Source organism: Symphodus melops, assembly GCF_947650265.1.
Source record: "Symphodus melops genome assembly, chromosome: 7".
Taxonomy (NCBI): domain Eukaryota; kingdom Metazoa; phylum Chordata; class Actinopteri; order Labriformes; family Labridae; genus Symphodus; species Symphodus melops.
In genome coordinates, this window is record NC_136697.1 from 2,560,703 (window position 1) to 2,584,166 (window position 23,464).

Sequence of the window (23,464 nt, forward strand, 5' to 3'; positions counted from 1 at the left end):
AGCGTGAGAGGAAGGCATAACATGAAAACATAACTCCTCTCTATGATTGCCAGCTAACGTAAGTGACAATGGTAACGTCTCAGAATCGACATGAGCTAGTAGTTGGCCATTTAACGCGTCCACCTTCAGCGGAATTGAAGTGGAACGACAACTCATCTCGGCCTGTCTAACTCGGAATCGATAAAATTAGAGTCCGCACCCGAATCCACTAAAGCAATCAACGAAACGGGTTTCCCATTCACTAAAATGCTGGCCTCTAAATTAAGACGATTTCGAGGGGATTTAATTATCTCTGCTCGGCTCACCAGCACCCCTGCTGCTACTGGTGAGCGAACTAGTTTAACTTTTTAGGACAGTTAACTAGTCTATGCCCCTCTTCCCCACAGTAAATACAAAGTCTCAAAGAGAATCGTCTATTCCGTTCCGCCGACGTTAACCGACTCCGGCCCAATTGCATAGGTTCTTCAATGTGACATGAACTGCTCGGTGGATCGTTTTGAGAGGATGAAGCTGCATGTTGAACCCCGGATCCCGGGGCACCCGAAAACCCCCACTGCTGAGCTAACTGCGACTTGACTTTACTCTTCTCACGTTGTCTCTCACAAAGACGATTGTCAATTTTGATGGCAAGAGTGATCAGATCTTGTAAGCAATTAGTCTCAGCACGACCCACAAGTCCATCCTTTACCGGTTCACTCAATCCCTTTAAAAAGATCCCCTGTAAAGCCTGATCATTCCACCCCAACTCGGTGGCTAGCGTCTGAAACTCTACTGAGTATTCAGCAACACTATGATTACCCTGACGTAACCCAAGTATCTGATTTCCTGAGTCTTTGCTGGCAACAGGGTAATCAAAAACTGTAACCATAGTTTCGGAAAAGAGCCGGAATTGGACATTATCATTACGAGGGTTCGTCCAAAAAGCTGTGCCCCATGCCCTCGCTCTGCCCGAGAGTAACCCCAACACATAGGCGATCTTAGCCCTATCCGACGCGTAAGTAAGTGGTTGGGTCTCAAACACCAACGAGCATTGAAAAAGAAATGACTTACATTCTCCAAGTTTACCACAATAACGTTCGGGAGCCGGAACGAATGGCTCACGAGGTTGTGTCACACTGGGAACAGAAACAACAGGGTTAGAGGGCATAACAGACGAGGCCTGAGTCACTAGAAGCTGATTTTCCACACGATTTAAACTGGCAGAAATAATGTTAAGAGAGTCAGCTAATCCCCGGAGAGTCTGATCGTGGTTACCTAACATGATACCCTGAGAAGTAATGGCGTTTCTCAACAGACTATTTTCTGTATCTGGGTCGGCTGATTCCATTTTTGGCCAGATTATTCTGTTACGATTCAGAAAATCTTTGGAACCAAGCGCACGACTCAGAGACAAAAAGATGATTAACAAACAACAATTTATTAATATGTGACACGGGGTGAAAATGTGCAATACAATAATCAAAGTGACTCTAATGTGACCAAACAACCCTAGACCTAAAGCACGCGTGAAGATGAGCCAGATCAGACACACGAGACGAACAGGGGTAGACGGAGGCGCAGGAAGGACGGGAACGGGAACTATGGGAAATGAGAAAACACGAGAGGTTAACAAACACAAGTAAATACAAATATCCAGAATGCACGAGGAGCAAGAGCAACGCTAGAGAACAAACCATGGAGATGAGACAATAATCTGGCGCTGGCTTCCTGCAAGGAGCCAGCTAAAATAGCCTGAGGATGGTGATGATAATTGGTGGACACCTGTGACCGCAGCTGAACCTAATTGAATGATTAGTGAGGGAAAGGGGAGACACGAGGGAAAGACAGACAGGGAAAACACAACAACAGCACATGGAAACACACAAAACATGACACATACCTTCTTTTTCTCAGGTCTGAGGGAAAACCAACGAGCTGATCCAATCATTCGGGAAATCATACTCCAGATCGAGTGGGGGGAAACAATTCCTCCAACCTTAAGAAAGGAGCTTTCTGCACTTGGCTTGTTGTTAAGAGAGTGGAGTAAACTTGAACTCCAAAATGGTATTCTTTATCTTAAAAGACAGGACAGCGAACACAAGTTTTATCAACTTGTCCTTCCCCAAGAACTATATCATATTGTGTTGACAAGTTTAAATAATGACATGGGTCATATGAGAATTGACAGAACCCTTGATCTTGTCCGTTCAAGATTCTATTGGCCCAAAATGGCTGCTGATATTGAACAGAAAATTAAGACATGTGATAGACGTCGGAAATCTCTGCCTGAGAGAGCCGCTCCATTAGTAAACATCAAAGCAACCCGTCCACGGGAACTTGTTTGCATGGATTTTCTCTCTCTAGAACCTGACCAAAGCAATACAAAAGACCTCTTGGTGTTAACTGATCACTTTACGAAGTTTGCTGTTGCCATTCCAACTCTGAATCAGAAAGCCAAAACTGTTGCCAAATGTCTGTGGGATCATTTCATTGTGTGTTATGGTATCCCTGAAAGATGGCATTCAGATCAAGCTCCGGATTTTGAATCCAAACTGATCAAAGAATAATGTGAGTTTGCTGGAATTCAAAAAGTGTTGACAACACCATACCATCCTCGTGGACCGAGTACTGGTCCGGGATGTGAGAAGTCGAGGTAAACAGAAATTGATTGACAAATGGGAAAGTGATGCATATGTTGTTTGGAAAAGGGCATGAAATCTCGCAAATGATTTCGATGAGTATGATGATGAAAATGATGATTGTGGAATTTCAAGAACCAAGTTTCCTCAGACTATAAAGTTTACTGTGGACAATGGTGAAAGATTGGAAGTTGACATGGAAGGTCTTTGTCTGGAAGCAGATTCTTCAAACAAAAATGGATCTCAACCATCTCAAAGTGACTTACCTGTTATGGAGGAGCCTTTACTTGAAACTCTAACAATAGAGCAAACACTGGATGGAGAAAACTTACCTGTGGATGGAAACTTACCTGTGGATGGAAACTTACCTGTGGATGGAAACTTACCTGTGGATGGAAACTTACCTGTGGATGGAAACTTACCTGTGGATGGAAACTTATCTGTGGATGGAAACTTACCTGTGGATGGAAACTTACCTGTGGATGGAAACTTATCTGTGGATGGAAACTTACCTGTGGATGGAAACTTACCTGTGGATGGAAACTTATCTGTGGATGGAAACTTACCTGTGGATGGAAACTTATCTGTGGATGGAAACTTATCTGTGGATGGAAACTTATCTGTGGATGGAAACTTACCTGTGGATGGAAACTTACCTGTGGATATTCCAATGGAACAATCCTCAGCTGATGTGGAAAATGTCTCTGGAAATGGAAAGCTTGGAAATGAAACAGAACCTGTGTGTAAACATCAAGTGACTTGACTGAGGATTCACTTAGACGTTCAGGTAGAAATAGAGTACAACCTAAAAGGCTGCAATACTCTAGGTTAGGAAATTCTTTGATTTCAGTTGTACAAACTCTTTTCCAAAGTTTATCTGCTGCTTATGCTGACACTTTGAGTGATGTTACACCTTATCCCGTTCCCACTGCTAAAGTCCATGTAGTGTAGTGTTGTTATCATGCAACGGGATGTGCATGGAGTTAAGGGGGGAGGTTGTAACCCAGGTCACAGAATGTGAAATAAAAAACCTACTGTTAAAATTATTGTTTAAGAATAAGTTAAATGTGATACAAATTGAATGTAAGTTTGAAAGTAAATGTATTAACCGTGGGGTTAAAATGTGATATTTTGTTCCAAATATCACAAGAGTTAAGTTGTCGGAGCAATCAAGTCCAAGTCTCCTGAGTTTTATTCAATATAATCACCAGTTTAAATATTTCTCTCCTTTAATTTAGAATTTTCTGATTTCTGTTTCCCATTGTTGAAATGTTGGTTTTTTCATTTATGCTAAACACACTTTAAAAGTAAACGTGTGCTACATAAAGTTTGTTCTATAGATCCTTCATGGAAATGAAAACCCTGAATGCTTTCTTGTTCTGATAAATTGTACAGCCTTTTACTATATCATAATGAACTGTTGTTTTACCAGTGTGCTGTTTGTTGGGGTTTACAGTCTCGAGTAGTATTGGGTTTTATTGCTATCAAAGGCTAAAAGACAATAAGACCTTCTGAACCTGTTTATTTGAATAACAACTTTGCTGCTTATGACTTTAAAAGTTGTAGTCAAACTGTTTTGACGTCTCTATTTTCAAAGTTGTTTGTGATTAGTGAAGTATTCTCTCAGCAGATCATTCCCCGAGGCAGCACACGCTGGCCTCTGGGTCGTAATTAGCCGAATACAAATTGGCTGTAGTCCAGCGTGTCCCTAAAGGATGGTCTTGTTGTTCACCAAAGCCAAAGTGTGATCACATGGGAGCTTCCTGTTTGCAGAGGACACTAACGACCCCCATACAGTAACATTACACAAGCTGTGGGCTACCATGTGGACATTACTGTTGTTTTCTAACATTGCATCATACTAATTGGGGCTGTTTTTCCTCTTGACACACACGGACACGCACACACACACACACACACACACACACACACACACAAGCAAGCAATCCCTCCAGTTATGCTGCACTTTCTGTTAATTTAGTTTTTAACAGTTTGCCATCTGCGAGAGTGTGAAAGTTAGTTACAGTAAAAGCTTTTGCTTCTTTGAGGATAATTTGATAGATGTGTAAAAGTAGAAGATGTCTCTGGTATATATGAAGCTGTCTGTTTGGGGGGGCTGTTTCGCTCTTTTCGTACCATCTGTTTTCACTTTGTGGAGTGCCCAGCACAGTTTGCTATCAGCTTGCAGTACACGATGAATGGGGATGAATTTTGGACTGCAGGTGGTGTGAAATGGGTGATGGTAGTAATGTCTTCATTTTATATTATTGTATATCAGTTTGCATCAGTGTATAGGACGAAGCACATTTTTTAGATGAAAATATGAAAATAAAGGTATTAGTGAGGGACTTCAATCAGATATTAGACCAGTCTGGGAATAAGTCTCAAGAAAGTTCTTTACAAGCTACTGACATGTAAACATTCAAGAATTTCATCAGTTGGATTCCAGGTATCCCACCTTTGAGCATCCTTGTAGAACACATCTGTGAAGAAATTTCTGTTTGGAATTCATTCCCAACTTTCTGCATTATTCCCTAAGGCCCCACGGCCACCTTTTTTTGTTTCTTCTTTTTTTTTAAACATGTGCCAGTGTCTTTTTTTTAGGTGCTTTTAATTAGCGTCTCTACCAGAAGGGCATGTGGGGCCTTAAAGTGTTCAGGAAAATAACTTAGTCCATCAAGTGTGAATTAAAGTCATTCATTCTTTACTTCAGTATTTCCAAATACACCACTTTCTACTAGGGCTAGGACATTAATGGTGTTTCAAGTTCATGAATGATTTTGGCTTCCCATGATCATATGATTTATCAAGATTAAATGGTTATAGTCAGGGAATATTATCAGATATTTGGCAATCTAGATCATTCAACTTTTTGTATTTGGTGATGGAAAACATCTCGTGACCCCCCTCTCAGTGTCTCATAAGCCCCCAGGGGGTCCCAGTCCCCACTTTAAGAACAGTAGAGTATGAAGAAAGCTCAGACCTGGACCCCTAATACATTTAGCAATGTGGTGCAGTATATTTTTTAACTAGTATTCGAGATATTAAAATCAACATATAGAGCTACTGTAAATTTACATGTAAAAGTGGGCGTGGCCATTTGTCCACCAAGGAATGGATTTTTTGGAAAACAAATGTTTGCAATGGATTCAGAATCCTAAAGAACCCCTAGTTTGACCCCTCACAGTCTATCAAAAGCAAAGGTTAACATTTTCACATTTTCACCAATAAGTATATCGTACCAGTCAGGTACTATTCCAGGTACCCCGACTTTGAGCCGCTCTCACAGATTTTCCCAGAGGAGTTGGATTTAAATGTTTTTATGTGTTATAAGACACCTTTATGAACACGTTTGTGATGAAATCTATTGGTAAGGAATTTATTCCCAGATTGGCCAAATATCTGATAAAACACCCTGACTATAACTCTGCTTCATGCCCTGATGCTCGTTTGGTTCCTAGGTTTTGTCATGTTTGGTGAAGTTTTTGTTCTGTTCTGAGAGTACATCAACACTGTCTCAAAAACGTTGTTGATTTTATTTATTTGTTGTAAAATTGTTCAGAGTGTACGTGAACGCACGTGATGCAGTTTAATAATCATGGTCATGATTTTTGCCCTAATCGAGCAGCGAACCGAGTTAAAGATTCACTCAGAAAAATCCTCAAGTGCTCTTAGAGATGAAGTCAAGAATGTTCTTTATTTCCATGTTAAATTAAGAATAACCAAACAGAGACATAATTGTGCATTTTTAAAATGCGTTATACTCACATCGAAGGTAACAAAACAGGAAAAGAGGATTAAAACCATCAAGTAGTGAAAACAGGTTTGTGCTGCTTTTGTCCTGACTTGTCATACAGATCCTGAAGTATATAAAAATAATAAATCACTGCGTATATGGATAATCTCATGGAGCGCACACAGAACCTTGTAAATAGAATTGTTGCAAAAAAAAATCCCATTCAGAGTAGAACTACAGGGTTTAAAATTTAAATTCAGTGAAACGGATCCTAAAATGTCCGGAGTAGAAACCCTCCAGGCCGTGACCAGAAACATGTTAATCGTTTTTTTTTTTTCATAATAGTTTTATATTGCAGAGTTGTCATAGGCCATGGCACTGTACGCCCTGACGTCTCATCTCAAACAGTTCTTTACCAGAGCTGTACATCAAAGTCTGTGACAACATACTTGGTGATTTGAAACATTATGTGATTGCTGTTAGTTTCACGACACACATTTGGAGCTTGGCCCCGTGTCATTGCTGAGCTTCATTGCCCGCTGGATTACTTCCCCTTCTTACGAGTTTTGCAGCATTGCATGCACACCAGTCTCTAAGGTCTCATACAGCAGATCATGTAAAACAGACTATGGAACATATGCTGAATAAGAGGGAACTAAAAGAGCAACAAGTACATGTGATTTTACGTGGCAACGTACTATGAAAAAGCAATGGATGAAATGGGGTTGCTGAGGGTGGGCTGCACTGCACACGAACATCGGCTGGCTGTACACAAGAGTCTGCTGTCACAGTGCAGCATCACGTTAACACAAGAAAGATATAGGACATTTCAAGCACTCAGGTATACTCATGACTGGAAGATATCCAATATGCTGTGAATATACCAGACATGCACCTTCAGCAAGATGCCTAAGTGTGATGGAGCAGCACTCTAAGACAAAGAGTCTCCTGGACTAAAAGTGTCTATGCTGCAGGCCTCCACCTCCCAGCTTCACTGACAGAAATCCACTTGGTTTAAAGTCTCTTTAAAGACCATATTACATAAATACAATATTAGCATTAGTCTTGTTGACAGGTTAAGTTGTTCAAGTATTGAATGAGATTAAACAAAAGTGTAAATATTAGTTTGATAAAACTAACTGTATGAGGATGTTCCATTATACAATGTTAAGACTTATGTCAGCTGGATAATTAAAGACTAATAAAAAGTTTAAATATGTTGTTAAATCCATCAGATATTACATCTTGTTGCTCATTATGCTGTTTATCGTGTTTCATAATCAAACCAAATCACTCATGTACACTCTAAAAGCTTTTCAAATAACATCAGTCATTATTCAGACGTCCATGTTCATCTTTTCAGAGAAACTACAGTGAACAAGGTCTTGAGGTGTTTATAAATTTCTTTCATTTTCAGTCCATATATGAGCGGATTAAACAGAGGATGGTACAAAACCACTTGGAAAGTCATAATCAGACTTGCAGCTTTTGGAATATCTGATTCGACTCTCCTTATAATGACGTCGTACGTGCACAACAGAGAAAAGTTGATCAGAACCAGCAGGTGTGGTAAACAGGTCTGTGCAGCTTTCCTCCTGTCTGCCCTGCAACGTCTATGAGTTATAACCAGAATCTTTGCATACGTGAAAACAATGTAGAGTATCGGAAAAAATACAATATTCAGCAAAACAAACACCCCATACACAGACAGTAGTTTAGAGGCGACACAGTGAAGCCCATAAATAGAATTGTTGCAAAAGATTCCTTTCAAAGTAAAGTTACAGATAGCTCTTTTGGAACTGAATGAAGTCAACCCCGCCATCTCACAAGCGGGCAGAAGCCAAGCCACAACTAAGAAAACACTGACAGTTGACTTATTCATGATGGTGGGATATTTCAGAGGTTTACAGATAGACACATATCTGTCGTAGGCCATGGCTGACAACAGGAAGAACTCTGACCCCCCAAACGAATAAAACAGGAAGAATTGAAAGTGGCACATTGAATGTGTTATGGTCTGTTTCTCAGATAAAAAGTCAACCAGCAGCTTGGGGTAGATGATAGTGCTGTAGAGAACAGAGTTGATCAGTAAGGCAGCGATGAAAATGTACATCGGTTTGTGTAAGTTTTGGTGAATACATATGAGGCATACAATAGTGGAATTACAGCAGATGATTAAAACATATAGTATGAAAACAACCACAAAATAAAGGTATCTGTATTTCTCCACCTCTATATACCCACCCAGAGAAATATCAGTCACATTCAGTCCTTTATCCATTCAGGCAGACACAATTAAAACTGATCATTATTAAAGACAACTAAAAAGTAAAAAAAAGTCTGACTTGGCTACAACATGTGCCATACAATCTATTTTTTGTGGTTTAATTATCTTCATTTTGCCTTTAAAATGTCGATGATGTCAAAGATGTTCATTCCTTTCATCGCTAAAAGTTGATGGTTCGAGTGTGGGTAATGTTTTTATCAGACAACTTCCTTCCCTAATCCTCCAGGATCTCATTAAAACTTTCTGCTAACATGTTGACAACTTGTGCAAACTCTAGAGTCCTTGACCTCATGTTTGTGTCTCTTGATTGGAAGATGTGTCTGCATTGTATTTTCAGCCTTTAATGAAATGTAATCTATTACATCACTATGGGTTAAAAAACAATGTGATCTGTGGCTCCTTTACAGCACGTTATTCCCCACTGTCTCCCTCTTCCTGATTTCAGACTCTACCCACCATCATATCTTTACAATGAATGCAAACATATATCATACTAAAACTTAAATTCACCATCATAGTTTAGTGGCAATGTAGGGATTACGGACAGATGCAGGTGTCTGTTCTTCTTCTTGGTAAAGTTATGTGTTCACTGTCAAAATGTCTTCATTCTATCATTCTTCAGGGACAGGTAGGAGTCCAGATTCCCCAATATACAGATAATTCAAAAGGGAAAGTATAGGGTCATGGGCTGACCATTAGGGCCAATGGTTAATTTAATTATCTTCAAAGCGGAGTTACGTGGTGACACGTCCAATCAGCGGCATGGAAGCAACGTCCATCGTTTGGACACATTTAATCTTCAGGGAAGATGACGCCAAACAAAAAGAAGTCAAATGTAAACTGAAAAAAATAACTGCTCTCAAGAAGTACAAGTAATTTATTTTCCACTCTTTTGGAGAAGTTGATTTCTACTTTAAATCTAAAATGTGTTGTTTTCATTTCAAGTGATGCTTTGAATACAGTTTGAAACGTTCAATAAATAACCCCAAAATAGTTCATCAGATTTACAGTAGAGACCTTTAGGGGGCTAAATAAAGAAAAAGTTCCTTAATATAACTGGGTTAAAAAAAACAACCTATACCTGTTTGTTATTGACGGTTCGTGCACGAGATGACAGTGTGTCATAGTGACGAGAAGACTGATTATTATTACCAGATTTAAAAGAGCTACTTTCAGTGTCCTGATGGTTAGCGAGCATTTTGACCTGCTTATAAAAGAAAACAGTTCATAAATGTCTTTTTCAAATTCCCCATCTAAGCTTGCACATCTCCTCTCAGGTACTACAAGCCCACAGCTCTTCTCCCATCCCCATAAGCAGCACTGTGGCTGCTATTAAAACCTCATGAACATTAGAAGGCCCAGTGAAGGGTAAGTGGACTTTCTGCACCAGCACAGGTGCAAACCTTACCACAGAGCTGCAGACTCAAGTCCTCCTCTGCACAGACCTGTTATCAGATAGACAGTTTTTTCCTTTGATTGGGTTCTTTAAAGATAGTCAGCAGCTTGTTCTTTCAAAATAAAACACAGACTTCTCCTGAAGTGAGGCTGCCCCATTTGTCCTTTCTGGGCCTCCGTACATGTGTGACTGTATCTGCAGACACTCTGTCCTCTGAATGGATTTTACTGTTCTGGTTTGTTCTGGTTGACTCGGGAGGTTTCATGGTGAGGAGCTGGTGTGTTTCCTCCAGCCAATGACAGCGCAGCAGCTGAGTTTAGCAGTGAATTTAAAATCACATGAATTGACGTGATTTTAAATGGGCAAACATGACTGACCGGGACAGAGCGGTAAAGAACAGATAATGTAATCAAATTGAAGCGAAAATCTACGAGCATTAAATTGTTCCTAAAGGAGGGTGAACCTTGTGTTGTCTTTTACCTGTGGACGTGGTGTTGGTCTACTTCCTGTTGTTCATGTTATCTATTTATTCATCTTTAAAAGCAAGTTTGATTGGACGTACAGAACGTTTGATGGGAGTGTACTTTCTAGTAATCTTTTATAATTCTACTATCATATACCTCATCTGGAAACATAAGAAGCTGCATGAGCCCATGTACATTTTTACATCAGCATTGTTGATCAACTCTGATGTTCTCAGCAGCGCTGTGTATCCAAAATACATGATGGACTTCTTATCGGACACACAGATAATTTCTTACTCAGCTTGTCTCTTTCAATTTTTTTATGTTTCACGCCATAGGCAGTTCAGAATTCTTACTGTTGTCCGTCATGGCCTATGATAGGTATGTGTTGATATGTAAACCTCTTCCATATCCCACCATCACGAGGAAGAAAATGGTATTTTTCTGCTTTTAGCTTGGCTTGTTCCAGCTGGTCACATTGCTATCCCAACTATACTGAGTGCTAAAAGTAAACTTTAAACTTCGTGCAACTTTACCTTAAGTGCCATATTTTGTAACAACACGATACATAGACTTCAATGTGTTAGTTCAAGAGTAATTACAATATATGGCGTGGTTACTTTGGTCGACCTTGCCATTCTCCCGCTGGTCTTCATAACCTTTACCTATGCTAAGATACTTTTTATCGCTTTTCAGAGTTGTAAAGAAGTGAAGAAGAAAGCTGCAGAAACGTGTTTGCCCCATCTGTTGGTTTTAATTAGTTACTCATGTCTCTGTGCTTTTGATATCAGTATAGCACGAGTGGAGTCTAACTTTCCCAAAATTGCAAACCATGTTTTACAACCTTTTGGTGAATTCTCTCATATACGGGCTCAAAATGAAAGAGATTTCCAAACACTCAAAGAAGTTGATTTTTCCAGCCAAAGGATCTCTTTTTATGAATCCTGATCACTGATGCACGGCTGCATCTTCTGCCTTGTTTGTATATTAAAGTGACTTCTTTAAAAGGTATTACATGTATTCATTTAAAGAACTATGCATACTAAACAATGTTGGAGAATAATAAATAAATAAATGAAGTTTAAACAATATCAAGGTTTCTTTACCTCCAGACTTTTTTCTGTTTCACTCTTACAGTTGTGAATTCATGAAGCAAAATTGAACCTGAGTTTTCTTTGTGAAATATTTGCTGTTGGTATATTTCTAAAGTTATTCAGGTAGCTGCAGGGCACGACTCAAATAGCTGAGAGGAGAAGAAATGCTTGCAGAAAAAAAACTGCTAATTGCAACGTTTCAACCAGAGGTCTTCTTCAGGTAATCATTCATTTAGTAGAATGAAACTCCTGGAAAATTATTAGCTGAAGAAGACCTTGTCAAAATGTGATTCATTCAAACCTTTTGTGTGCAGCAATATTAATAAAAATCAAGGGTTTACATCGCAGATAAAGAAAGACATCAAAGCAAGGGCTCATGTTTAAGATGAAGTAGGAATTGCAGCTTTGTATCAGTTATGTTTTTCCATGTAAACATTTTTTCTTTAGAATTAGTTTTTTTGTTTGTTTTTTGGACATAAACGCCATTGACACTTTTTTATTTATTTATTTATTTTTTTACCTCCCTCCACTGATCCTGTAGACCCCAGATCATTCACAACATATTTTTCTTTTCATGGGTGGACTCATGAGCATTTGCGTTGGAAGAACCAGAGTAACATATGGTCTGGGAGAGAAATCGTGATAAAAATCGATACTTTCAAAAATGAAAATCTTGGTTTTTTTCCTGGAACTTATTTAGCTACACCACTTGTGGACCCGTCATTCACAAACTCCCCCCTCTTTAATGTCCCACATAGTGGCTGGTTGGCCCCAGGTTCCTCTGCCTCACCTGGACATTGGCTCCACCCTGAAACTACATAGTGCACTTTTTAAAGCTTACACTTTACATGTGAATTTGTTTTGCCTTTTGTGCCATTATTGTAAAGAAAGGACAGTAGACAGAGTCAGAAATCAGAGAGAGAGTGGTGACTGACGTGTGGGAAAGGAGCCACAGGTCTGATTTGAGACCGAGCCTCCCTCTTAGAGGACTGGAATCTTCATACATGGAGTTTTTCTTGTCATTTCTTTGTCATTTATAATTGTTGTTGATGTAAAATGAACAGTCATATTGCTGAGCCCTCACGTGTGGATGTGAAAGTAGAAACTTTTCAGTGTTGTTGAGGTTTGGCATCTGGTCTGTTTTTGGCCTTTTGACTCGTCTGAGCTGACTGTGTGATATGCAACAAAACCATTTCAAAGTCAAAAGCAACCCAAAACAAAATAAACCAAAATTATGTATTTATGTTGTCATTTCCTTATTGTGTGTGGAAGTGAAGATATTTTCCTGAGTCTGCTTCAGGTCAACCTGCTGCACTTAGAGAGGGCGTTAGCACTGTAAGAGTGATCTTCAATAACTGCTTTGCAGGTGAAACAACAGAAAGCTTTAAACTGTTGACTGAAAAAGATGATAGATAGATAGATAGATAGATAGATAGATAGATAGATAGATAGATAGATAGATAGATAGATAGATAGATAGATAGATAGATAGATAGATAGATAGATAGATAGATAGATAGATAGATAGATAGATAGATAGATAGATAGATAGATAGATAGATAGATAGATAGATAGATAGATAGATAGATAGATAGATAGATAGATAGATACTTTATTGATCCCGAGGGAAATTCAAGGCATCCAGTAGCAGTATACAGACAGGCAGGACACAAGACATTAGTTACAATACACACCCGCTGTCACCCCCCCCCCCCCCCCCTGTATACAATAATCCCCCAAACAAGATATAGCAGCCCCTATGTGACTAAGAATAAACATAATTATATGTTAAACCTGTGCAGTTAGCATTAGCAATTAGACTTAAAACTTATATAGCATAATGTACATAACCTGTGAAGGAGAGAAAAACATGTGTTGGTTAAAAGAGACCTGTAAACAGTTAAAGAGCCTTAGAAACAAAGTGCTGACCTTCTAGAAACTAGTTACACGTGCATGTACAGAGGTGTTTGAGGTAGTGCCAGAGGTGTGAGTACAGTCGTTAAACAGTCAATGCAGGAATGTAAATTGGCTCACCAACATAAAGGAGCAGTGATTAGCATTACGTGTCCTAGACAATAAGCTGAAACCAGGAGTGATTAGGGTGATTATCATCATTAAGTACCCAACTATTGAGGAGCAGATTAGCATTAAGTGTTGAGGACAATAGAGTGAAACTTGACCTAATTAGGGTGATCATGTCAACCATTACAGATGTAGCATAACACAACAGTAGGATGAAACCAGACATGATTAGGGTGATTATCTTTAAAGTGACCTGTGCTCAGTAAGGTGACTATCAATATGCATTACAGTGTCCAACTGGGGGCTGACTCTGAGGTCAGCAGTGCAGATGAGGAGTGAGAAAAAAGTGAAAAAAGAGTCCAGAGATCACCGTGTGCTTCTTCCCTGCCGTGACAGTGAAGTGTTGTACAATCTGATGGCCAGGGGGACAAAAGAGTTCTTGAGTCTGTCCGTGGAGCACGGCTGTGACAGCAGTCTGTCACTGAACATGCTCCTCTGCCCGGTGAAGGTGCTGTGCAGAGGGTGGTGTGTGTTGTCCATGATGGAGAGCATTTTGTCCAGAGACCTCCTCTCTACCACTGTCACCAGTGAGTCCAGCTCTGTGCCCACCACAGAGCCGGCCCTCCTCACCAGTCTGTCCAGGCGTGCTGCGTCCCTCTTCTTGCAGCTTCCTCCCCAGCACACCACGGCGTAGAAGAGGACGCTGGACACCACAGACTGGTAGAACATCTGCAGCAGCTTTTTGCAGATGTTGAAGGACCCCAGCCTTCTCAGGAAGTACTGACGGCTCTGTCCCTTCCTGCAGGTAGTGTCCATGTTAGGCGACCAGTCCAGCTTGTCATCCAGCTGCAGCCCCAGGTACCCGTAGCTCCTGACCACCTCCACGTCGACCCCGCCGATGGAAACAGGTTCGAGATGTGGTTTCTTCCTTCGGAAGTCCACCACCATCTCCTTGGTCTTGGAGGTGTTTAGCTGCAGATGGTTGTCACTGCACCACGTCACAAAGTCCTCAATCAGGCTCCTGTACTCCTCCTCCTGTCCATCCCTGACACAACCAACTATCGCAGTGTCGTCCGAGTATTTCTGCATATGGCAGAGCTCAGAGTTATACTGGAAGTCCGAGGTGTACAGGGTGAACAGGATAGGGGAGAGCACGGTCCCCTGTGGTGCTCCGGTGCTGCTGACCACAGTGTCAGATGTGCAGTCCTTCAGTCTGACGTACTGTGGTCTCTCTGTGAGGTAGTCAGTGATCCACCTCACCAGGTGCGAGTCCACCCTCATCTCGGTCAGCTTGTCTCCCAGTAGGAGGGGATGGATGGTGTTGAAAGCGCTTGAGAAATCAAAGAACATGATTCTCATCACGCTGCTCCCTTTGTCCAGATGAGGGTAAGCCCTGTGTAGAAGATAGAGGATGGCATCGTCCACGCCCACCTTTGCCTGGTATGCAAACTGCTGACATGAAATGTTTTGACTAAACAGTTCGAGAGACGTTTTGAAGAGGAACTATTCACTAAGGAGTTCCCTAAGAGTTGAACACTGTAGTGTATGGACTATTTCTCCATGCGGAGTTATAGCACCCCCTTCTGTCGTGTAGCGCACGTCATGGTTGATTACATTGGCGCAGTGATATGCCATTCTTGTACCTGCCGTTCTACAGTAAAGCATCGTTCTAAGTTGAAGCTCCATCTCCGTCTATATATATATATATATATATATATATATATATACAGACACAACAAACACCATGGGGACTATTTCTCTGTCTGCATTTGTACCACCATCGTACCTACTCTGAAGCAGCAGCTAAACAGTTTCCTCTAAATGGGAACGAAAGTAGTTCTTAGATCCTGCAGTGCATGATCAATAAAAAGAGGGGAAGAGTTCCTGCAGTCTGAAAACGCCTAACAGATGTCTTCGACCCAGTCCCTCACAGTATGCATACAACCAGTCAAAAAAGCCCCACAAAATATTGGACATAGAAATGCTGCCACACAAAAGAAAGTTTGGCCCTCACAATCAGAACAAAAGCTCTGGATGGACTGTGACAGGAAATACTGACTTGCAGCAATAATTCAAAATGTTAAGAGTTGAGGTCACTGTTGAAGGAGTTTGTGTGAATACTGAAGAGAGACTACTTTTTACCCTGGGGGAAAAAAAGTTCAACACATGGGCTCGACCCTTCAGAGCTAGAAGTTGGTCACATGGTTGCAGCTTTTCATGGAGGATTTATATGGGATCCATAGAGGGTGACGAGTCTCATAAATGATGTCTTACTGATGCTTTTGTTTCTGTTGATGAGCACACAGCAGGTGGAGTTTAAGTTCCGTTATCAGCTAATGAAACACAGATTCTAGGTCAATGCGATCTGAACAGTGAGACTTCTCCTCATGTAATCTGTCTTCAGCGTTATGAAGTGATATCTTTAAACATGGATAAAGAATTGAACGTAACGTATATTACTCTAGGTGGTCATGTGGAAGTTAACAAATTCAGATATCTTTACTTTTTCATCATGTTTACAGTATTTATTTTTATCATCTGTTCTAACTTCACCATTGTGTGCCTCATTTGGATTCACAGAAACCTCCACGAGCCCATGTACTTTTTCATCGCTGCTTTGCTATTGAACTCGGCTCTGTTCAGTACTGCTATTTATCCAAAGTTGTGCATTGACTATTTATCTGAGAAACAGGTCATATCATATCCAGCTTGTCTCTTTCAGTTTTATCTTTTGTATTCCTTGAGTGGTTCAGAGTTCTTGCTGCTAGCTGGCATGGCCTATGATAGGTATGTGTCGATATGTAAACCTCTGCAATATCCCACCATCATGAGGAAAACCACCGTGAGTATTTTCCTGCTTGTAGCTTGGCTTCTGCCCGCTTGTCAGACTGCATTCACTGTAATATTGAGTGCTAAGATGAAAATCTGCAAGTTCACTATAAATGGGATTTTTTGTAACAATTTAATTTATAGTCTCCACTGTGTGACTTCAAAAACAATTACTATATTTGGTATTTTTGCTTTGCTGGATATTACCGTGTTTCCTCTGTTGTTCATACTTTTTACATACACCAGGATACTCATGATATCTTTCTGTAGTCGTAGAGAGGTGAGGAAGAAAGCTGCACAGACCTGCTTACCCCACCTGTTGGTGTTAATCAGCTTCTCCATTTTGTGTGTTTATGACATCCTCATAGCTCGTCTGGGATCCGATTTTTCACAAACTGTGCGTTTGATAATGACTTTTCAAGCAGTTGTTTACCATCCTCTCTTTAATCCGATCATCTATGGGTTAAAAATGAAAGAAATATCGAAACACCTGAAGAGATTATTCTGTCAAGCCAAAGTCATCTGATATTACATGAAATTATTGTAATCCGATGTTACAAAATCTGAAACAGTAAAAAGTGTCAACAGTTAGATAGATAGATAGATAGATAGATACTTTATTGATCCCGAGGGAAATTCAAGGTTCAAGTTGAGCAATGCAGTGATTCACTCGTATGCTTCAGTTATAGAAAAAAAGGTTTATTGATGAAAATGTATGTGAAGCTTTAATGACCCCTCACTATGTTGTTCATACGTTTACCTGGTCTTGTTGAAAGGCTGACGTGGGTTCAGGACTGGCTTTAGGGGCCGTTTTGATTCCATGACACCACTGATGTGATTCACAGAATACTCTGTGAAGGATTGTGAAGATTGATAGGATGACAAACAGCTAACCTTTAACCATTAATGTTGGTCTCCTTTTTTTGTTTGCAGATTTTAACAATGAACTCACTTTGCAAAATATTATCTTTATACCTACAGACAGTCTTATTTATTTTATGTTCCTACTTAATGAATATCTCACTTTTGAACCTGGATGTATAAACTCCACCATGTTCAAGCCTGTGCGATCACTGGCCACAGTATTCTTCTTCACAGTGTTTCTTATATTCTGATATTAAGACGGCCCACAAATACTTGACTTTGTACAATGCATGAAGAACTCATCTCCTGGACTCAAATGTCAAACATCTATGGTAAGCTAAATCTCTCAGACAACAGACAGACACTTGGCTGTAATATAACTCTGCTGCTGTAATAATATCTGTTACACTCGTGTGTAATACAGCTTCACAAACCTAAAAGAATGACTCTCACATGGTTGACACAATTCGAAGATATATCCACAAATTTATCAAGATGAGGCAATCCATAAAAATACGTACTATCAAACACCCTACAATTCTGCAACTTCTCCCATTTAGATTTTATGGAGATTTCTGAAATTGACATCATAGGTGCATTTCTACTGTGAGAGACAGAATTAAAAAATATATATCAGAAAATCACATTGTATGATTTTTAAAAAATACATTTGCATTTTATTGCTGCACATAAGTATTTGAACACCTGCCAATCCAAAAAAAATCTGTCCCTCAAAGACCTGTTACTCTGTCTTTAAAAAGTCCACCTCTACTCCACTTATTAATCTAAATTAGCATCACCTGTTTGGTCTCATTATATCAAAGAAACCTGACCAGCCCTCAATCAGTCAGACTCCAACTACTATCATGGGCAAACCCAAAGAGCTGTCAAAAGACACCAGAGACTGAACTGTAGACCTCCACAAGGCTGGAAAGGGCTACGGGCCAGTTGCCAGACAGCTTGGTGGAAATAGATCAACCGTTTGAGCGATTGTTAGAAAATGGAAGTGTTATGATTTGGGTTTTTGTTAGTGTGTGCACTTTTGTTGTTTGCTTTCCCTGTTTGTCTTCTCCTCCTGTGTGCTCCCCTTCCCCTTGATTACAATTTGTTTCAGCTGCACAACCAGGTGTGACTCATTCCACTACTCGTCAACTCCTCCTCTTAAGCCGGCTCTCTACATGCAGCCGGCGCCAGATTATTGTCAACCCTCCGTGGTATCAGTTCTCTAAATCAGGCTTCTTTGTTATTTGATGTTTCTAGTGATTTGCTTGTACTTACCCTCTTGTGTTCCCTTTGTCAGCTCCCAGTCCAGCCCTACCTGCCTCTTGTGTCCTGTCGTCGAATCGTGTTCACTTGGATTTCACCTCACGCGTGCTGGATTAGAGTTGTTGGAGAGTCACTTGGATTTTTGTCTACACTACGCACCTTGGAGCTTGGACTCTTGCTCTTATTTGTCACCAGTGTCACTTTACCCGTTTATAATAAATTGTTGTTGTTATCTGTTCCTTGGTCTCGCGCTTGGGTTTTATTCTGGTTACGTAACAGGAAGGGGCTAAAGATGTCTGACAGTCTCCCTTGGTCTGGGTCTCCATGTAAGATCTCACCTTGTAGGGTATCACCAATGATAAGAAAGGTGGAATCAGCCCAGAGCTACACAGGAGGAGTTGGTCAATAACCTGAAGAGAGCTGAGAACACAAAGGTTAAAATCTTTGGAGGGAGCTGAGACTTTTGTTCAACGACAGCCCCGAAACCTGACAGATCGAGGGAGGAGTAGTGAGTGCATACATGGCCAAGAACTACTGGAAACGTTTGACCTCTGTGATTGCAAGAAAATGATTCTGTACCGAATATGAACACTGATTTTTCTAAGGTGTTCAAATACTTATGTGCAGCAATAAAATACAAATAAATTATTTTAAAAAATCAGAATTATTTACATTTCTGATTTTTTTTTTAAAATTCTGTCTCTCACAGTGGAAATGCACTTTAGTACTATCTATTTAAAAAATAAAATAGAATGCCTTTGTCATTATACAAATTGTACAACGAGATTACTTGGCTTCACCTTAAAGGGCACACAGCTAAGAACAAAAAAAAAACCAAGAAGCGTATGGGTCAAAAAGAACAAACAGTGACCCTAGTTAACAGAAGGTGGGATATGTGTGGTTGGACTCCTTACAGTTTGCAGCATACTAAATTTAAACAGTGCGAGATATCAGGTCTATAGCAGGGTGTCAAATATAAATAGTGCATTGTATGAGACGTGAACCATAACAGGTTATAAACAAAAATATAACTATTTTCACTGTAAGAGATGTAATTTTAGCAGTATATAAAATATAGATATATAAATATCAGAGTATGAAATGTCGTTTTTGCAGGATATAAAATCTAAAAATATAGATATTGCACAGTATGGATGTAATTTTATCAGTATATGAGATAAATAAATCTCATCTAAAGCTCAAAGGTTAGCAAACGTATATATTTGATCATTTCTCAATTTCTTGATCTTTTAAAATAATTTAATCTGTGAAGTTGAACATTGTTCAGAAAGGCGCTGTTGACTTCACCAGCGCTCTTTTCCAAATGTTCAGTATATTACCAGAGATTTGTAACCGATCGGGTTTTGTCCCCACATCCTTCTTGCTCCGTGGAGTTAACAATCTCAAATATAAAACCTGCAGTAAAAAGTGACGGAGCAGTGACGGTCATTTAATAATAATAATAAATTTTATTTGTAAGCGCTTTTACAAGGGCTCAATGGCACTTTACATGTAAAAATCACAGTATACAGTTAAAAACAGTAAAAACAGTAAAAAACATTAAAAGACAGAGAAACAGAAAGAAAAGAGGGGAAAGAAGAAGTTAAGTATTAAAAGCTAGTTTAAAGAGGTGAGTTTTGAGCATGGACTTGAAAGTTGGGAGGTGTGGTCGTTGTTAACACACGGTTGTCATGGTAACAGTCTGACCTGCTGAGGTCCCGTTCAGAGCTTGCCCATAAAAAACACCGGGTAGACACGGCCTTGGTGAGGATTGTGTGTATGCGTATATTCAGGTACATGTGTGTGTTTGTGCACGCATGTTAGGAGAAGGTGCTCTTTAGTCAGACAGACTCGTACTATAGATCCTCTGACTCAGATCGTTCTCTCACTCACATATGCAGAGGGAACGATCTTTCTACGACTATCTCCATCTGACTGTTTGAATTCTTCACCTTTTAACATTTCTTCTCCCTGTACTCACTCGTTGTACAGCTGTGTGGAAAAATGGTTTCATTGACCACATCCTTCAATAACAATGAGCTCAACAGAACGTATATAACTCTGGACGGATTTGTTCAAGTGCAGAAATACAGAGGTCTGTATTTTGTGATTTTGTTAGCCGTGTACCTTCTTATAATCGTCTTTAATTTAACCATAGTGGGTCTCATATGGACTCATGAAAACCTTCATGAGCCCATGTATATTTTCATTGCAGCTCTGTTATTGAACTCTGTTCTTTTCAGCACTGCCATCTACCCAAAGCTTTTGATTGACTTTTTATCTGAGAAACAAATCACATCATTTTCAGCCTGTCTTTGTCAAGCTATTTTCTTCTACGCTATAGGCGGTTCAGAGTTCCTCCTGCTCTCAGCCATGGCCTATGATAGATATGTGTCTATATGTAAACCTCTGTTATACCCAACCATTATGAGAAAAACAACTGTTATATCGCTTGTTATTTTGGCTTGGCTTCTGCCTTGTCTTCAACTTGTAGGGTCCACCATACACTACTCTCAGAGAAAGGTCTGTGGTTTTTCATTGACAGGACTTTTCTGTAACAATGCAGTTGTAAACCTTCTTTGTGTAAAAACAAAGTTAATGATGATTGTTAGTTTTGTTATAATGTGCAATATTGCACTCCTCCCTTTGCTCTTCATACTCTTTACATATGCCAGGATATTTCTTATAACATATAATAGCTGTAAAGAAGTCAGAAAGAAAGCTGCAGAGACCTGTTTGCCCCACTTGATGGTTTTGATAAGCTTCACCTGTTTGTGTATGTTTGATATCATTATAATAAGAGTTGATTCTGATATTCCAAAAACAGTCCAGTTTGTAATTACTTTCCAACTGGTTTTGTATCATCCTCTCTTCAACCCAATCATATATGGCTTAAGAATGAAAAACATTTACAATCACCTGAGGAGGTTGTTCTGGCGAGACAAACTCGTGCATTAATGTGTACTGTATATTAAGAATGCTCCTGCCTTTATACCACACACCAGAGGTGCTCCATTTACTTTATAGCTTTCAAGTTGAATACTTTGATTTCTTGTTTGGTTCTTATGAGCATTATTACTTTTTACCTTTATAGTTAAATAGAGTCATAAATCAGGGAGAGTGGAGAATGACATGTGGGAAAGGAGCCACAGGTTGGATTTGAACCCGAGCTGCATGACCAAAGCCTCGGTACTCGTGCCGTACCTCCCCCCCCCCCCCCCCCCATCCACCAGCATCTCATTGCTGCAACTACAATCACTTGTGACTGTTACAGCTCACAAAAGAATCACTCTCCTTTCACTATAATAGTTCTAGTTATTTTGCAGTTCATAAAAACAAGGTCAGAAAAATGAAAATGGTGATATTTTAATCAGACATGGTTAAGTTTGAGTTTTTATCACTTGATGTAACGCTCGCCTTTAACTAACTTTAAATCCACATTTATTCAATGAGTGTTTTATCTCTAACAGGTTGAAATCATTTTCTCCAAGCTTGGTGTGTTATTGTACTGATGTAGAAAATAAAATAAAGAGCTATGAAGAGAATTGCATTGTTCACTTTGCCATGGAAATCTTGAACTAAAACATTAAATTCTATTTGTCATGACACTCAAAAGTCAAAGTTTGTTTTCTTAATATAAAACAAGTCTGGCATGGTCTTCAACAATGAAGTGTTCATATATATATATATATCTTTATAATAAAAAACATGAAGACATTAGATTAGTTCAGTTGATCTGGTATAAACTGATGAAAACATTAGTTCAGATCTGACAACTTTATTGATGCCAGAACGGCAATTCAGTTTAACAGCCTGGTCAGTAATAACAGTTCAGAAGAGGAACAGGTCAACTAATGAGAATCCAGTGCAAGCTGGTGCATGTGGATAAGAATGATATGCAACCAAAGTGGTGACCTCTGGTCTTGCTGTATGAAGTCGATGAGTGTCATATGGATTGAAAAACAAAAGGAGAGGAGGAGCCAAATGCAAAAAGCAAACAAACTACATATATTAACAAAATGACAAAAACGTAATACTTAAAAGTCACACTGAATAACAAACGCCAAAAAACAATGAACCGACACAAAGGGTAAGAAACACTGAGGGTGTGTTCACATTGCCCCTCCTATCTGCTTTCACTCTCTTTTTTTTCCTTAACAAAAAGGTGGCTCAATGCTTCCTTTATAACCTCCTTTAGGAAACACCGGACCATCCTTTACCGAAGGAGATAAGAAAGTGCCGCCCCACAATTCATTGCGGCCGCAACTTTTAAGGCAACTCGCTCATCGGAGTGTTCAGGAAAACTAAGGATCTGTTGGGGAAGAAATGTGGAGACAATCTGCATATTGATTTGTATATTGATTTGACTCACAATATGTTTCTGCCTTTGTATTTATTTTAATTTAGTGTAAAGAAGGTGAACATCTCTTTCATACATTTTTGTATCATGTTTGTGAAGATGATTTGCTGTTATTTGATGATGATTTAAAACGTGAAATTGTAATAGGCCTATAAAACCTTGATTATAAAAAAGAAAAGGAAAAGAGACAGATCATAGAAGTTAGCACTGCAATAATTTACCTTAACTTTAAACTATCTTAAATCCAGAGGTAAACTCTGAACGTGATGTTTCCTGGTATCTAATAAAGCCTACCATTTATTTTTATTCACACCTTGTGGTTTTTAGGATTATTTCACCGGTAAGAAGGCACAGGAAACATGTTTAGATTTGTAACTTTTTGTAGTCCATTTTCTGTGAACTGTAGTTCCAACATGGCAGACTCGCGTCCAGTGGCGACCGGTCATTAGGGGCAGGTGGGGCACAGCCCTACCTATTAGAAAGAACTGTGCAAACAAATCAAGTTATCATTATTTGTGACACATTAT

At 39.5% G+C, this 23,464-nt stretch overlaps 3 protein-coding genes, 1 long non-coding RNA gene and 1 pseudogene across 5 annotated transcripts; 3 read left to right on the forward strand and 2 right to left on the reverse strand.

The window, feature by feature from the left end:
- Window positions 1-1,396: 1,396 nt before the first annotated feature.
- On the reverse strand, window positions 1,397-1,871 carry LOC306826970. The gene is made up of 2 exons (XR_013779551.1): window positions 1,674-1,871; window positions 1,397-1,578 (listed from the first exon to the last, which is right to left on the reverse strand). It is a non-coding gene; the product is annotated as an uncharacterized lncRNA (long non-coding RNA).
- Window positions 1,872-7,767: 5,896 nt separating this feature from the next.
- Window positions 7,768-8,674, reverse strand: LOC306827223 (olfactory receptor 11A1-like; annotated as a pseudogene). Its single transcript has one exon. The product of its transcript is annotated as an olfactory receptor 11A1-like (transcript).
- A 1,935-nt stretch (window positions 8,675-10,609) lies between these two features.
- Window positions 10,610-11,449, forward strand: LOC306827145 (olfactory receptor 5H8-like; the record flags this gene model as incomplete). Its single annotated transcript, XM_079348812.1, is given in 4 exon segments — window positions 10,610-10,816; window positions 10,818-10,929; window positions 10,932-11,017; window positions 11,021-11,449. Coding segments are annotated over 4 exon segments (834 nt in total).
- A 4,597-nt stretch (window positions 11,450-16,046) lies between these two features.
- Window positions 16,047-16,973, forward strand: LOC306826991 (olfactory receptor 6N2-like; the record flags this gene model as incomplete). The annotated part of the gene is made up of 1 exon (XM_079348597.1): window positions 16,047-16,973. One exon carries the CDS (start codon window positions 16,047-16,049, stop codon window positions 16,971-16,973), a length of 927 nt encoding a protein of 308 aa, XP_079204723.1.
- A 3,608-nt stretch (window positions 16,974-20,581) lies between these two features.
- On the forward strand, window positions 20,582-21,535 carry LOC306827168 (olfactory receptor 6N2-like; the record flags this gene model as incomplete). The annotated part of the gene is made up of 1 exon (XM_079348837.1): window positions 20,582-21,535. One exon carries the CDS (start codon window positions 20,582-20,584, stop codon window positions 21,533-21,535), a length of 954 nt encoding a protein of 317 aa, XP_079204963.1.
- Between the last annotated feature and the right edge of the window lie 1,929 nt (window positions 21,536-23,464).